Below are 17777 nucleotides of genomic sequence, written 5' to 3'. Positions count from 1 at the left end.
ATTAAACAGCCACATTTACTTATATTTTTATATCTTTACATTTATAACAGTCCTCTCATTGTATCAGCAGTATCAAGGGGCTGTACAGCTTTATAGCATGGCTTGTCTTAGGACTGGTTGGGAAGAAAACTCTTCCAAATTTTGTGAAAATACTAGTAAAATTCACTCAGTCAAAACCACTGCCCAGCCTGACTCTGAAAAGGAAACACAAGATGAAAGCTCCACACTGCAGCAAGGGTGTAAAGAATGGCACTGTCACTGAGAAACTTAGTGAGGACTTCCCTCTAAAACATCCACATAATCATTTTTCCTTGCACCCTCCTTCTGTTTGGTTTGCTTGCTGTCAGAAGCCAAGGGGAGATGTTATCCGAGTGGTTCTCCCTTGGGAATGGGGGAGAACACGGAGGTGATGTGCATTCTCAATGAACTGTCTGTTCTTCAAACACCAACCAGACAGCACCAGAGTCCACTGAGAGCTTTATGATTAGGGGGAGGCCTCAGGGCCTGCCATCCTGACAAGAAACAGCTCTTGGAAAGAATTTGATGGACGAGTCTGAAAGTGCCCTTTGAAGAAAAAGTCCAAACAAATCCCACAGTCAGTTAAAAAAGATATGAGAAATGAAAGACTCATTCATTCTTATTAATCCAGGCTAAACTGCAAATCCCAAAAGCAAAATTATGGCTTGTGCAGAGAAAAGCTGCAAAAAAAAACCCCATGTGAAAAACAGAACATTCCTGACACAGGTAAAGTGCAATGATTAATCTGGGTAGGACTGCACATTTATAGCCTCTGAATACTTGGAAATGTAAACAACATTTTTTAGGCATAAAAGCAAAATTAAAGGCAATACCGACTGAACACTTGCAATACCCTTTCCAACAGCAGCAACTCGTTTGGCAGCAACTTTTTCCTGCTACATCCTGTGTTTCCCACACCATGCCAAACCCTTGGTGTAACACAGCACCAAGCTCTTATGGCTGCTGGTAGCAGATGTCCAGCATCTGGTGCCTGCAGCTCGTGTCTTCCTGTACAAGAACTGAGAACTCTTTAAGGAAATCACTTTTAGAATACCCATGTTATCATCATCTGCTACCTCTGACTGCCCACTTGAAAAGCAATATCGACAGAGACCAGCCAGCAATAAGGAAGACATTCCAGAGAGAGGAATGGAATCATGTATATTCCAGCACAGAAACCTTGAAGTGCTAAATTAACTGGGACCTATGATCTGTTTATAACTATTTAGCCAAAAAAAAAAAGATATTTAAGAGCAGAAAATTACCATATGTCTAGCAATTACCACAGGCCTATACATACAGAAGAGGCTTCTAAGCCATTACTCACTGAAGAATATCCTGCTCTGCACAGATGATTCAGCCAACAGGAAAAAGATGTTAAAACCAATGAACAAAATTGAAAACAAACCACTGCTTAGCGCTAAAAATAAATCAAAGGTGTTAGTGTAAATGGCCAAGTATTATTTTAATTTTAGACCCAGCTTACACAGTTTACCTTCAGCTCTAGGGAAAAAAGAGGCAGACACCTCAGGACAGCAACAGAACTAGTGATAAGTCATCCAGGTGGAAGTGGGAAGCTGACCTGAATAGTGAAAAGCAGAAACTACATTATTCTGCTTTCTCTTTCTCTGACACTGCACTAACCAGAAGCACACTATCTCCAGGACAGCACTCATTCCTGGGGTTAGGCCTGTGGGAAGAAGTGTGCTCACAACATCCCTTCCCTCCTCCTTTACAGCTCTGGTTGTATTTTTGGTTATTTCATTTCGCTTCTCAGTTTATTGAGGACCTGTGGCCTTTTCATCAATTTAAAGAAGACCTCAGTGTCAGCTACTTATTTTAGGGGAATAATAGAGGTGCCTATGTAGGGATGATCTCAATTGTCTGTGAAACAGGTATGACTACAGCGGGTAGACTTAAACAGTAACTTTTCAATAAGTTTACAATGAAATGAAGAAAAAACCCTATTGACCTCTGAAACTCCTTCCATTAGCTCACACCCACCCCAGGTATACTGGAGAGTGTCACTCCTTCCCTCTGCCATCCCAGAGCACCCAGAACTATTGGAATTGTTTGATTCATTGCTTCCTAACAGTAAGAATAGACCTCAGATGACCTTAACAGTTCAGGACTGAGACAGGTATGAGAAAATACAGTGAAAAGGGATCTTATGTTTGCAGTCTGCCATGTAGATTCCTCTACATTTCTACCTTTAGCCATCTTCTGAGCAGCTCAGGTAAGATCCATGGTGCAACCTTTCAGTGAAGACCTGTGGTGCAGGGAGGCAGCACTGTGCTGAGCAGGTATTTTTGGGAACATGCCTCAGTTGAACATCACTACCAGTGCCATTTGGAGGAGAAACACAGAGTTTGAATCCCCCAACAGGACCCAAACAGCAGCTGCCAAAGGTACTAAATAAAAAAACGTGTGTTAGAAAATGCTGTACAGTGTTGGAAGAAAAAAGTGTGAAAACCATTGGCAGGCTGTGTGAACCATGAAAGGTCCTGGTTTAATTAAAAAAGGCTGGAACAGACTCCAGTCATAATTTTAGCAGAAAACAGCAGTTCAGCACTGTTTCTATTGTTCACCATGCTCCCAAGGTGAGCATTTTGGAATAGTTTGTTCTCAGAAGTATGCATACTCCAAAAAGAAAACTAAACTAAAAGGTTACTAAATAAAATTAACTACATAGAAAATACAGTAAGGTTTCTTGCAACCCTGCAGCTTCTGGGAATAATTATATTTTGTTAGGTGGCAACTCCATCCTAAATTGACTCTTGGCCATAAACAAATCAAAGGTTCAACTGAAATTAGTTCCTGTGGATTGATCACTCAGAGAGAAGAAAGCCAGACATTTGGTAGGGTGAAGAGAAATAATACAGGAGCAGTGATTTGAGAAAGATGAAAGCCTTATCTCTTGGAAATAACCATGGCTTCATCTGCAAAGAGAAGGGTGACCATAGCAAATGCTGCAGTGCTGTCAAACAACTGATCTGTAACCCGGTAGAGGGAAGAAGGGAAAATAAAAGTAAAATAATAATTTAGGAACAACTGAAGTAATATACTCCAGTAGAGGAAAATATAACCATACATCTTCTTCCCAGCCTATAATGTACTACTGGTATATCAAATGACCAAAGCCAGACACACAAATTTGGGAGCCTCTGGCTGATTTGGATATGTCTGGGTACCATAAAAACACGGGGTTTAGGTTGTGCCGTGCCTTCACCTCATCTACATGTTAAACAATGAGATACATCCACAACACAAAGGGCCAAAACTTGATTTTTCTCCAATGCTTACGAATTACTGTACATGTGAATGTAAAAGAAGATAATTTGTTTTACAAAATCTCTTTGCTTTGGAAAATGTGTCTTATGGCCTCAAAAATTTTTCAGGTTTTATACTCTGACAGAGAAGCCTTGATACACGAAGTTAATAGGTTGCTTCTAAGGGAAAAGAGCAGAGGAGAAGTCCCTGACTATAAGCCTTCCTCAATCCCTTCTCCAGACTGCCCCCTTGCCTCCTCACCAAGATCAGAGTGGCAGTCCCAAAAACAACATCCCTTTACTTGATTCATCTCCTCCTGGCAACCACAAGGAAGCCTCTGAAGAGCAAATTCTGGTGACCAGCACTGCAAAGCCTGTACAGCATCAAAAGCACTCTCTTTTGCTTCATAAAACAACATCCCAGTGATCTGGTTCCCTTTTATTTCACCGTCTGCCTTCTTTCTTTTAACAGTTACTACTCATTTTTATATACCCTTAGTGGGTACTATCTGTCACTATCAAGTTCACAAACTCTGCCTTGACAATTACACTCCAGACTTCTATTTCATGAACACCAGCCAGGCCAACAGTCAGTAACTGCCATAAATCCATTTTTTTTTTTTTCACTCTTGGACAATAAATTGTCAAGAGAAATGTGGGTGTACATCATACTCTGAAAGCAACTGATCTCTTGTGGAAGTAAGCAAAACTTTCATTTGAATCAGCATTAAATTCACAGGAAAAAAAGTAACTAATATTTTATGTCGAATTTCTGGTCATAATTAATTCACTGCTGTGCCTACCCTTCCAATGAAGGGGCTGCAAAAGTTTCCAGTCTTATTTCCTGGAAACTCTCCAAAGGTTTAAGCTTCTAACTTCTGCTAATTAATTCAGGAGGAACCTGAACATATGGCGTTATAGCCAAAAATATATAGCATGTACAAAATATAGCAAATAAATTCCATAAAAATAGGCCTATATTTTAAAGGGGGGGAAAAAGCTGGGAGAGGTGCTTTGACTTTTTAATGACTGCTTCTTTATTTTCCTAGGAGACATTGCTGGGTGCTCTTACCCAACAACAGCTTGAGCGAAATAAACATAAAAACAAGTTTTGTGTCAAGGCAGTGAGGTTCAAAAGGCAGATTCAGTGATGTGCCAGTTGGAGAATGCTCCCAAAGCTGACACTTTCCTGAGCACTACCATAAGAACAGCAGATCATAACACGTTTCACTGCGTGACCTCATATCCAGTTTGGACATTACCTTGGCTTCCCCTTCTGGGTGGAGCTGAGCCATCAGGACGGACTAAGAATCAGCTCCCTCTATTCCAGGTGCCATGGCCCGAGTGCACTAATGGGCCTTAATAATGCTGACCAGGCTCACCCTCCCATGGCCCTGCCCACTGGCCCAAGACCTCCCTTTAAGATCTGGCCTGCACCCCACCCCAGTCCCTGACCTGACTCACACGCACACCTGTCTCCAGCCTTGCCCTCAGGTTGGATGTTGGACCTACTTTGCCAGCATCCTGTCTCCTGGATGGACTGCTCATGGACATACGGGAGTCTGACTTTGGCCCCTTCTCCTTTTTGCCCCTCAATGGACCATAGAGCTGCTTGGCTGCTTACCTTGTCTGGGATGCCAGTGGTTATGGGCACCCTGTGCTCCTTTGAAATCCCAACACTGCTGAGCTGAGCACTGCTCAGTGCAAGGCCTGTCTGCACTGGGATTACCCTTGGATCCTGGCTTGCCTCCCTTAGAGAGCAGCTGGCATTGCTGCTCCCTGACAATAGCTCATATCCTCACAGTCTTGGGATCTCACTCCTGCTGGCCCAAGGACAAGGAGGAAGATGCCCGTGGATGGAACCGGAGCAGCCCCAGTCAGAGTGTGGCTGACCCCGTGGAACCCCACAGCTGACAGGTACCTGTCACCTCTGGGGGCTGAGGAGCTGACACCCCCTCTGCCCACCCCTGCTAAGTGATGAGAGCACAACTTAAACTGCTGCAAGGCACACCTGCCTTCATGCTGGGCCTAATGCTGCTCTTACAGGTACTGCTATTCTTTGTTCCATCATGCTCTAAGGAGATCGTCCCACCACAACCTTCCCAGCTGCCTAGGAAAACTGGCCTGGAAGCTGTTAAATTACTGCCTGAACTACTCTTGCTTTACACTCCTCACGCCTCTGCTGACAGGAGTTGTTATTTGGGAGTTCTGAACGCACCTTGTCCTCTGAGTGTTGTAGTCCCTGAAGATGGAAGGCAAAAGACAGCTCTTTTTGGCACAGGAGATACAACTTGTCACTTAATTATGATTGTATTTGCTGTAATGTATACTGGGACTTTGTAGTTAACTTGCTTCTAGTCCTGGATGGATTCCTGCCAATGGATAGGTAGATCCATGTGTCTGCCATATTTATGATTTCTTATGTCTGAATTTTACTAAGTTGTCTTTGACTTGCCCAACCAACAACCATCTCTTTATCTCTTCACTTTCTTACCTCAGCTTTTATGCTATTTTAGAACTGGGATCAAGAAGTGCTAGGTACTCTGAAATAAATGTTAGACTAATTCTAAGATTTCAATGAATTCCTTGCATTTTTTGCAATCTTATATGGGACTACAGGAAAAATAACAAAGCAACAACTGTTACTTCTCTGATTTTTTTGAGGACCAACTGTTTTTAAGGAAATACTAGTTACACCTAGAGATACTCAGACAGGCAGGTTGTGTCAGTAGGTTGTTTTGCCCTATGTATACAATTTGTTTACCCATACATGAGGTGTAACCATCAGCACAAACCAAGTATTCCCACAGAAACAGCAGAATTAAGAGGCTCATTGTTTCAAATGGAACACATTTTCTTGGACTTAAATTTATAAAATACTTTTAGGATGTGGAGCATGTAATTGCTCTAATCAGAGGAATTAATCTTCACAGCTTCCATGACTACGAGGCATTCTACAGGATGCAAGAAATGATTCAGAAGTGGCTTCATACAGTCCAGCACTAAGTCAACTAAAAACATCAAAAAAGCAAACCACCACCAGAATTTTTAAGATGAGGACTTTTACATAAACTTTTAACTAGACAACTGGTAGAATTCTCTTTGTGATAATGGGTCTGAACTTCTAGCTGTATACATGAAATGTAGGAGTCATTTCCCATTCCAGCCAGGAAGTGACTGTTTGTTTCAACTCAATTAAAACATTATTCTAAATGAACTTTATGTCTACACTGAAAAGGCTGCCTTTCTGAGTCCTGCTACTTTTATCAATACCTGGTTTTCTTGCAGGAAATACAGGAATTAAAAAAACAGTTTGCAAGCATTGACAATATAGAAGTTGAAATTAGGAGGGTTGACTGTTAGGCTAAAATAAGTTTTTGTCACCTTTCTATTAAAAGTTTGAGTTAAGTTCAATAATTATTAAGCTCAATAATAGGAAAGTACTATGTTCACTTTCATTTCCATTCCAAAGAAACGAAAGTTGCACAAATAACATGTCTTTTTATAAAAAATAGTTTTTAAATGAAATGCCTCATCCTTCCAAGGAAAGGGGCAATTATATGAACAGTGAAATAATTACACGTGCTTGTAGTGTAGATAGATATCCACAATGTAATTATGTCACTGAGAGAAGGAAGAGAGAGTAACAGAACCTCCTTCTGTCCTGATGTTTTGCTAAAGGGCTTGTATTTTTCCAGTATGACTGCTCTGAGGACAATTTCAGGGACTGAGAATCTATCCTGCCCATCCAGGGGCATTGTGAATGCCATGTGCTGATTGCAGCCAGCAGCAGTACCAGGAGATGGGAGAAAATGTGTCTTTTAGGGTTATGACAGTGAAGGCAGGTGGTTTACTTAATGCAGCAGAAGTGAGAAGTGGGTGAAATGGTTGTGGTTAAAGAACAACAGATGACACAAAAGGAACGGGAGACTGTAAAAACAAAGCCAATCCACACAGGCCTATGTATTATCTGTCCTCTTCCTAGTTTGATGCTGACATGGAGCTTCAGTTTATCCATTCCCTTGAATATTTCTAGACCAGCTATGAGCAATAGTAAAAAAACTGTTAAGTGAATGCAGCTGTACATGAGTCAGCTGCATTTTGTCACAATAATGTTGCAGAGGAAAGGAAGAAATGCTATGATCATTACTTTGGTAATTAGCTGTTGGCTGTATTGGTTTACAAGTGTTTAACATGCTTTGTTAACCTGCAAAATAGCAAGGATCTGAAAGTTGTGCTTGTTTGCCTTATCACCCAACATCCTCTTCAGCTGCACACTGTCATCCATTTAGAACCTCCTTGTGTCACAGTCTGAGAGTAAATTCTGACCTTGGAATCCCTAACAGAAGTATCTGAACCAGACTAGGCATCCATGATTTATTGTGTTTGTTTAATAAGAATACTATTGATGTTAATTATGCATACTACAGGAAAATAAATCCACTGAGCCTGAAGGCAAATTGGATATCTAAATACTTAGAGTAATACTAAGTCATAAAACCAAACTGTTAATGATTTTGGGGTTTTTTTGCCTGAAATGTTTCTCTTCTGGTTCTAAGACTTCAACCCACCAGGTGATTTTCACTTTGAAATACAGGGTATTATAAAGTAACTAATATATTTGGATACTATAATTTCTTTTTAGAAATTTTACTATCAAAGGATTAATATCTAGCACTTACCTTTTAGAGCTATATTGAGTAGCAATTGCCAATTATTATTAATTATTTGCTGATGTATGTATTTAGGAATCAGCTGAAACTATTTTTAGTATAAAAGTGGCAGAAGCATCCACAGGAGTATCGTATGAACTACCATATTCTATGTAAGTATCATTAATCAAGACACAGTAGTACCATGAAGGAAATTCAGACTCAGTCAAAAGCTTTTGAGATGGGCAGGAGGACACAAATACTTGATTTTTGCCTTCAAAATCCTCACTTATTTGTGAAAGTTGCATTTGTGCAAATTTTCGAAGCTCTGTGACATTCAGGAAGAATGAGCAGTACCAGCTGATTCTGTGTTACATGGTATGATTTAACCTGACACACCTCAACAATCCATCACAAACCTGAGAGCCCGTGTTTCTATTTGAGAGCAACAACCGCCTGAGGCTACTACACGTAGTTCTGCCAGGACAGTCAGTATCCTGAAGTACTGCAAAATCTTAAACAACATTTACAACTACTGTAGCTAATGCAATTCTGCTGCTCATTTTAACAGTAAAAGTTATCTGTTTCATCTACTGTGCTGTAACAAGTAAATCCTGCTGGTTCTGTTTGACAAGGCCTGTGCAAGTATGCACACACAACTAAACTGTACCTGCTCTATAAATTTACCTTAAATAACAACTTTATATACTTAACACAAGTAGAAGTTCCTCTTAATATAGAATCCTAAGGAAGGTTCATCATCATCTTTGCCCAAAGTAATTTTCTCCAAAATAACTCTGTCCTTTCTGATGGCTCAGTTGAACAACACCCCTGTTGACAACACTTTCACAATCTTTGGGTGATTTGTCATGACATAATCTTACAGTGAAAGTTGTTTGTTCTCATATGCAGGTTATGATGCAAACACTGAGTAGATATGGACTCTCAAAAGCACCCCAGATTGCTTAATGAAATAATGCCAATCAAAGAATTCCCTGATAGGAGCAGGGAGGGGAGGGAAAGGGGAAATTCATGCTTGTATCTGAAGTTGAACTGTAGCTTCAATGGCAATTAATCAGTTCAGGGGGTTTAGTAATAAAGGTACCATTATCTTTTGTGGCAGTGACAAATTGGGTTGGTAACTGGGAAGAAGACAGAGTGGGAGAGCTGGGACACGTGATTTCCAGATGGGTGAGAGAAGCTGGATGCAACTGCTGGAAATCTGAGGGTTAGAAGGGGCCAAAAAAAGGCAATAAGTCAGTGGATCTTAGGGTGCAATGAAAAAGCTCCTCAGAATTTCAGAACCATCTTTAATGGGCTGAACGAGAAATAGGAGCATCCTGGGTAACTCTGAAGTGGAAAGGGGTACCAGGAAAAGCAAATCAAATAGTGAGTTATGGTGAGAAGTTTCATGGACAAACTTGACTAGGAATAGAATCCCTCCTTGGTCCTCTTCATTATCTTTTTGTCCCATGGTCTCTTCAAATCCCAGTAACTACATGACTGCCATCTTGACCTCTCAGCTTCTTTTTGGATCCCTCTTTTGCTTTCCCAAGCAAAGACTAGAAGACCAGATGAACTAAGGTTGCAGACTATTCTCTGGTGAGGAGACTTGCTAGATGGGGCAGCTGCACTTGGTCTTAAACAAGAGTGCAACAGAGACAAAAGGTTAGGGGAAGCTGCAATCCTTGGAACTAGAGGTAAAAGCAGAATTACATTTAGTCTTACTGTAAGAATAAAGGGGGACAGCTTTGGGAGGATGATTTTGCTAGATTTATTTTTTTTTCAAGTCTTGCTGATTTGTTTTGCTATTTCTCATATTAAGTCTGATATTGATGCCATTTTAGAAGCAAGTGTCAAGCAGCAAGAGAAAATATGAGACGCTTTCTGAACAGCTTGCTAAGGGCTGAACTCTTTATTTAAAGGAAGTGTTTATACAGCCCCGTTTGGAATCTAACAACCTACAAAATGGGTGAGGGGTAAAAAGCCCAGTGACTCTCATTTACTGCTTATACTAAAGAATACTGAGAGGGATTGTCACAGAGGCTTCAATCCTGAATCCATGGACTCCATGCCATTAGGACATGGTGTGAAACAGCCTGGCAAAGTCAGGTACCAGCACGAGTTTCTCCCTGGTGTATCTTCGAAATCACCTCTCACATGGCAGTGAGCTCTGCCTTGTACATCAGAATCTCACCTGAGTCCTGGTGGTACCTTTCCTATCACCAAAGTGTGTGAAAATCTTGCATGAGGACATCCTGCAGTTCTCTGTGTGAAGGAACTTTCCTTGGTGCACAAGAGTCAAACACTAAGGCTGTCCACCAAAACTATTCTCAACAAGTTCTGACTCTCAGGAGCTCCCTTTATGCTTAAACCATCGACCCTTCTTGCTGCTTTCTCAAGGTGAATTAAAAATTCCAGTGTTCTGATCCTAAGCACTGCTTGAATTAGATACACGTGAGCAAAGAAAACTTATGTCTAATTATTGGTAAATACCTTTTTAATTATAAATGTGCTGTGGCAATGGAAAACAAAAATCCTGCTCCATTTACACATAAAGCTTCGGGAAAAACAAACCAAACCAAACACAACCCTATGATTTTTCTTGTACCTTTTTAGCCAATCAGCAGAGAATTTAGAGTATTTTCACCATAATATTATTGAAACTGTTATGGCAGGTCGGGCAATTTTTTGATATTTACTTCTATAGAAAACACAGCAAAAGGACAGAACACTGATGTGTGATTGACCCATGTGACTAAATACATTTTCCTCATAAAATTAAAGGCTATAACTTCTCTTTAAACTTATGACTATTCTCTGATTGAAAATGTGTGTGTTTGCACTAGGAAAATGTAACAGGACACAAGGAAGAAACAAAAATTTGAATTATGTGAGCACACATGGCTGTTTATACATAACAAAATCCCTATTCTTTCACACACCACCCTTCCTTCTACAGGTAATTCTGCCTGCTGTATGTTGAAAAACACCAGTGGAGTCTTCTTGATCAAATGCCAGTACTTTTCTAATCTCTCATTCAGATACCACCCATGAATACAATGTCACAGTGTCACATATGCTGAAGTCTAAGCAGTGAATTAAATTAACTGACTGTACTACATTTATATAGATTGTTACCAGGAATTATGTTTGCTTAAAAGCTCAGTTTAAAGGAAGAAAACTCATTCATTGCCACGACAGAAGTTATTCCTTAAAATTAGTATTTTCCCATACAGCAGGCCAGATATGTCACTGGAATAAGTGGAAGCTCAAAACCAGAAGGAACTTCCATTTTGAAACCAGTAGATGTAATTTTTGTACCGAGTTTTCAAGTGTGTAATGGTCCTTGTACAGCTAAAACATTTCAGATGTTGGATGCTTCAGATAACAAAGGTACTTGGTACTTTAGGTGCAAGCAAGTGAATCTCATAGCACTGAAATAATCTGCAGCAACCATCACATTGCACACACTGCACTGCCAGGGACACCCTGTCCCTGAGAATTCAGTAATCCAAAATGGGACCTACACTAAACACTCATCTTGAAGTCATCCAAGATGGCCAACAGGAAAAACTATGGACAAAGCAATCCTCATTAGCTCATTCTTGCCCAGGAAACTGAAAGCCTTTCAAAAGCTGAACCAAGAACTGAAATCCTGTTTCCCTGCTCCATAACACAGACCAACACTCACAATGCTGACAGAGTTTGGGCCAAGACGGAGTTCCCTGGATAGAGATGTAAATCCATATCTATCACCTCCACCCACTCCTTGCTGGGCTACACAGTATGTGGTGTGAGGGCTACAGACATGATGGCTTCGTGGAAAGAAGGAAGCATCTCCCGTTCCTGATAATTTTTAGCCTAATACTCTTGAAGTTGAAAAGAAAGCCTAAAGCCCTTCCAGCCCAAGAAAACAAATGTCCTGCTATCCTGAGTGAATCCCCAAGGTATGAGAAAACCAAACAAACCCTGTTGTGTACAGTTCTGCACAGGAGGCAGATTCGGAGGAGGTGCAGACAAGCACTTTGGATAGATCCTGACCCAGTAAGGTGCCCTGGAAGCACCCAGCTCCTCTGAACACAGAAGTGACAAAGCACTTCTGCACATTCAGAGGAAGATGAGAAGTGACAGTCACACAGGAACTATCTCCCAGGCTTTGCTCATGTTGGCACAAGGCCAGTGGTAGAAGTACAGGTTTCTGGTCAGCCATGGGGGGAGCCAGCAGAGCCAAGCTGAGATGGAATTCTGTGAGAAGGACAAAGATGTGGCTGCAGCTCCAGATTGAGGATAGAAAACATAATCAGACCCACTGATAGCTCATTTGTTTCTCAGCTTCGCTGAATGCCTTTGCTGTTAAAGCCGTGGCAACACAGGAACATTTTGCCTCATTCACTGTAGCCCTCCTAAAGAAACTAAAACTACAATCCAGTTCATTTTCAGAAAAGTAAAATTCAGGAAAGAAACCTCTACCAAACTCTCTTATTTCTAGCAGCAATAACCTTCAGCAAGAAAATTAAATTGGCAGGAACTTTGTATGTTATCCCCAACAAGCAAGTGTGCTGGATTCCAAAGGGAATAGAGAGCCACACTTTCAGCAGAGCAAATGCCTGATGTCCACTGCCCTCCACTTCTGCCCGTCAGGGCCAAAGCTTATTACTGCAAATATGATGTGGTTTTTACAGAAGTTTTAACAGATTAATAGATTCCAGTAATCAATATAACCAGTTTTCCATAATCAGGCCTCATTATCATGTCCATGCTACCGATGGGCAGCTGCTGCCAGCTGCTACAAACTTCCAGCAATGCCTTTCTGCTCTTGTAAATTCCTTTTCCATCTGTCAAGCGTAAGCTCACGGTAGCAATGATGTACAGTCATTGTGGTGAATGGATAGTTCACATCACAGCAAAGCCCATCATCATCAAGTTTCAGTAAGCTTATGTCATATATCACATACAAAGTTTAAAAAAAAAAGCTGGAAAAATATGTATTGCATATAATTACAGTTGTCTGCTCTAGTGTCTGTTTGCAGAGGACATGCTCAGGACTGTTCAGTAGGACAAGAATTGTTTCAAATGAGGTTCTGCAGGTCCCTTCTGCCAAGACTCAAAAAAATCAGAGGCATCTGCCCTATAATCAAATAAGGAAGTTAAGCCATAATGAGCTACTTCAGATGGTTACAATTTACAGCAGTCCTAACTTCCACTGAGTAAGCACTGATTATCACTGGCCTTCACTGAAGTCATCCTGAAGTATTTTTGTTAATGATCCAAGCTATCCACATCAACAATTTATGCCAACATCATTCCCAATTACCTTCTGTCTGAATAATGAGTTATTTTGATACCAACATTAACTTGGTTTTAGTTGAAAATATTACTGTTGCATAAATGGTCAAGGTAATACACAAATGCAAAAGGTGACCTTGAAAAACTAAAACTTTGAAAAGCTCTCATTGAGATTAAATAACAATGAATGCATGGTAATACCATTTGAAGAAAAACAGAAATCAGCTTATGTAACAAGTGACTCAAATACAGAAATTTACTATTTGTCTGAGTAGTTTCTGATGTTACAAATACAAAATGTCAGAATCTTTTATTTCTTCCATGTTCAAGAACTTGGAGTTACAGACTGGAGAGCTCAAACCCTAAGGGGAGCTGGTGCTTGCTGTACATGTACTTGCTGCACATCTTCTGTGTGTCCAGAGAAGGGAACGGAGCTGGGGACGTTCAGCCTGGAGAAAAGGAGGCTCAGGGGGGATTTCTCACCACTACAACTCCTTGACAGGAGGATGTAGCCAGGTGGGGTTGGTCTCTTCTTCCAGGTTACAAGAGATAGGACGAGAGGAAAGGGCCCCAAGTTGCACCAGAGGAGGTTTATTTTAGATATTAGGAAAAAATTTCTCCTCTGAAAGGGTGGTCCAGCACTGGAACAGGCTGCCCAGGGAAGTTGGGGAATCCCTATCCCTGGAAGTGTTCAAAAAACACGTGGATGTGGCACTTGAGGACATGGTTTAACTATGAACAAGGCAGTGCTGGGTTAATGGTTGGACTCGATGATCTTAAGGGACTTTTCCAGCTTAAACAATTCTATGATTCTATTCCCAGATTTCTACAGAGCAGGAATTGAAAAAGCCAGCTGGCACTTAACTGCCACCTTTGGTAAACAAGAGGAAGAGCCAGAGGAGTTCACCTATTGCTCAGATAGACACAAAACTTGAAACCATATTACTAAAGGACATGTTCAAAACCAGCTTTATAAAGGTGTGAGACAAAGTTAGGTAAGATAGAAAGTATCTCGTAAGACCATTTCTGTATTATAGGGTGACTTGATTTCTGTTACCAAGGGCCCCAGACACTGAACAAAACACTTGGTAGGATAATCCTCCCCCCAAGAAATAACAACTTGAGTATTAAACACATAACGTAGGAATATATACTTGTATGTACTTGCACACCTCAAGTTATAATCTAAACATCTGTGAAGTAAAAAGATTAATACAACCCCTAAAATACTCCATCTTCCAACAATGTACCATATTCCCTACCACACTCTGAAGTGCAGACTAGGATTTTCACTCTCTCCCCACAAAACATTTTAACTTTACCTTCAAGTAAGTTATTGTACCAGAGTAATTTCAGAGTTCTCCATGGACTCTCTGGATATCAGCAGCACTTCATAAAGAGCTTCTCTTTGACTCAAAACTGCAGATTATGCCGTGTTCAACTGAGAGCCATATATATAAAATTAAGACTTTGAGCTCGCCTTTTTAATTTTGATTATCTAAAGCTGGTAATATAAAGAATTTTGGCGAGAGAGGTGACTTTAATTGTAAAGATTGACTTTATGGCATAGAATGTTCTTTTTCAAAGGTCTCCATACAAATCACATACTCTTAAAAAGAACAAGGTTGCAGAGTCCCCCATGCAGGTCTTTAAATCTCTCCCACACGAAGGTGAATTTGGAAGGTGCCAGTGTGATAAAATGCAACAGCTGTCTTCCCCAAAATGAGCCTAGAGCAGAGCCCAGCTTTGTTACCTGGTCCAGCTCTATGCAACACTGCTCATTTACACACCTGAGGAATTTGTCTAAGAGGCTGAGATTTTTCTTCATACCTTGCATGAATGGACTTATTTTATGAGACATTAAGTGTTTTGCAGGAGTGGTTGTGTTTTAAGGCTTCACCTGTCAGCGACTATTTTACTTCTAACCAGACTGGGGAGGTGGTAAGGAGGGCAGACAACACCATCACCATCTTCCTTTGGTATAATTACATTGATGAAATCTACTGAACACCTAATTCAGTGCATGGCAGAGAAAGCTCCTGAATTTAAGATTGTTTCCTGCTAAACTAGCATCATAGAACATATACTGGCAGCAGAAAAAACTGCCAGCTTTGACAGCTATTTGCTACAGGACACTTCATTCTTCAAAACTACATATAGCAGCATGATAGAGTTCTGATGAAAGCAAGAGCAGGTAATGTGATATAAAATATGCATGAGTATGAAAGTGCACTGCCACGGGTAGGCTCTGTATAGTGTTTTTCATGCTTGACAGCATGGTCTGATACAAGTAGAAAGGAAACAGATGAGACAAAACTACTGCCTAAAATCAAGATTATTTGGGGAGTTTTTTCCCTTTCAGTGAGAGCAGAAATAGAGTGCTAAAAGATGTGCAAAAACCCTACCAACCAAATTAATAAAAGAGGACAAACAAAAAAAAAATAAGGACAAGCACAGTTCAAAAATTCAGATCTCCCCACACTTCAGTACCACTCCCTAGTGTGTTACATTAGCTTATTCACTCAATTTTGTAAAGATGTTGTCACCTGATATTGAAAACTCAGTATTTGCTGCCTGAACAATATGACAGTGGCCTCCAAAATTTATAAATATTGAAGACTCTTTTTTTGCATAATTACCTTGTGAAGTCAGTCATCTCCATCATAATCACACACATCCGCTTGGCCAGAACAATTATGTCATTGCTGGTATCATCCCATATTTCAATCTCTGCATCAAGCTTACTCTTGACTTTTTTGAAGTCAGCCACTTGCTCAGCTATCTTTTCCTTTTCAGCCTCTGGCAGTTGAGTCATCTTGGCCTAAAACACAGAATAAATTGATTTGTAAAACATCTACGTCAGAGTATTTTTCTTTTTTAAAACGAAACCGCTGTACATTATTAAATATATAGTTTAAAACCACTGTGGCCTGGGCCAACTGTTCGAGTTTGAGCACTTCTAAATTTCAAAATCTGTATGCTATCATCTGGTTGTGCCAAATAAATTATCTCAGTGTGATGGGGTCAGTGGTGTTTGTGAAACCATTAATATTAACATAGTGAGAGAAAGAATACATTCTTCCACAGAGCCTTTATGAAATATGACTAACAGTTGCTCCTATTTCTTAGGGTTAAGGAGCCTAAGTGTTTTTAAGTATGATATATGTGCAAGTTACAAAATGCAGTATTGATTCGGGTAGGAAATAATCAATGAAAAGGGTTAATTGTCCTAGAAATTTCAGGTATGCATGTTCTCTCTCCTGAGAAGGTTCTACATTACCATTTGAAGAGCCAAAAAAGACTTAATTGTTCAAATATGGATATTCTGTCTTTGCAGAAGATAAACAGATGAGCACGTCAGAAATCAGTATGTGAATAAGGTTACCAAAAACTCCTGAAAATGGCGAGAGAAATATTTTATTTAACGTTCTTCTTCATGACCAAGATCATCAGCCTTCTCCAGACAAAGGGCAGATAAACCTTCTGTGTCAGGAACAGGCCAGGAGGCAGACAGGGGCCAAGATATTATGTGGCCACATGGAAGTCCTGGCCCTTCATAACACATCCTACCCCAGGAAGCAGGGAGACCTTTGGGCTTGTTGGTCTTGATGGCTCTACTGCCACTGTGGTTCTTATCCAGCACCTTCCCTGGAAAGCAGCCCCCTTCAGGCCACCAGGAACTCACAACTACATGCAGCAACTATTAACACACTGAAATTACTCTGCAATTAAACAGTAAATATTTTGTGACTTATTCTTGTTTATAAAACATTACCTACCATCAATAAAATAGAAAGTTAAGGCGGTGGTTGAATTACTTATAATTAACATAACAGGCAATCAGTCTTATACGTAATGCATATGTTTTTCAAGCCATGTCTTTTCAGAGATCTTATTTATGCTAGAATCACTCTGGCACAGGGTTATTTTTCTCTTTTATACAAATTACTGGAAATTACAGGTTTCCCAACATGTAACTATGTTATAATTTGCAGTCACAGAATCACAGAGAATCATAGAATGGTTAATGGTGGAAGGAATCACCATACAGTGGTCAGAATTACCCTATAGTCACAGACTCAGAAAGTGAAACTGTTTTGAGGACTACTTCTCTTGTTTTGTTAAAAAACCCCACAAAACTAAATAGACCAGAGAAGACCAAGACACACTTTCCTCATGGCTGTAGGATAAGCTTGCTGGGTGTGCTGGTTTTTTGGCTGGGGTAGTTAATTTTCTCCACAGTAGTTAGCACGGGCTGTTTTGGATTTGTGCCGGAACACATGCTGGTAAAATAACCACGTTTTTGTTATTGCTGAGCAGAGCTCACACAGAGCCAAGGCCTCACCTGCCCCTCACCTCACCCCACCAGCAAGGAGGCTGTGGGGGCACAAGGAGCTGGGAGGGGACACAGCTGGGACAGCTGATCCCAACTGACCCATGGGATATCCCAGCACATAAAGCTGGGGGAAGAACAAGGAAGGGGACATTCAGAGGTGTTTGCCTTCCTGAGTCACCACTGCACATGATGGAGCCCTGCTGTCCTGGGGAT

General features: G+C 40.6%; 1 protein-coding gene across 11 annotated transcripts in view; it reads right to left on the bottom strand.

The window, feature by feature from the left end:
• CTNNA3 (catenin alpha 3) overlaps nucleotides 1–17777 on the bottom strand; it is a 438877-nt gene that overhangs the window by 32329 nt on the left and 388771 nt on the right. For all 11 annotated transcript variants that reach the window (XM_017826101.1, XM_017826103.1, XM_017826104.1 and 8 more), the window contains one exon: nucleotides 15868–16049. In XM_017826101.1, the coding sequence (XP_017681590.1) occupies nucleotides 15868–16049 (182 nt within the window). The remainder of the gene's footprint in view (nucleotides 1–15867; nucleotides 16050–17777) is intronic.

The sequence above is a fragment of the Lepidothrix coronata genome, unplaced genomic scaffold (assembly GCF_001604755.1).
Source record: "Lepidothrix coronata isolate B3197 unplaced genomic scaffold, Lepidothrix_coronata-1.0 Scaffold124, whole genome shotgun sequence".
Classification (NCBI taxonomy): domain Eukaryota; kingdom Metazoa; phylum Chordata; class Aves; order Passeriformes; family Pipridae; genus Lepidothrix; species Lepidothrix coronata.
This window is presented reverse-complemented; position numbering and strand designations above follow the sequence as displayed.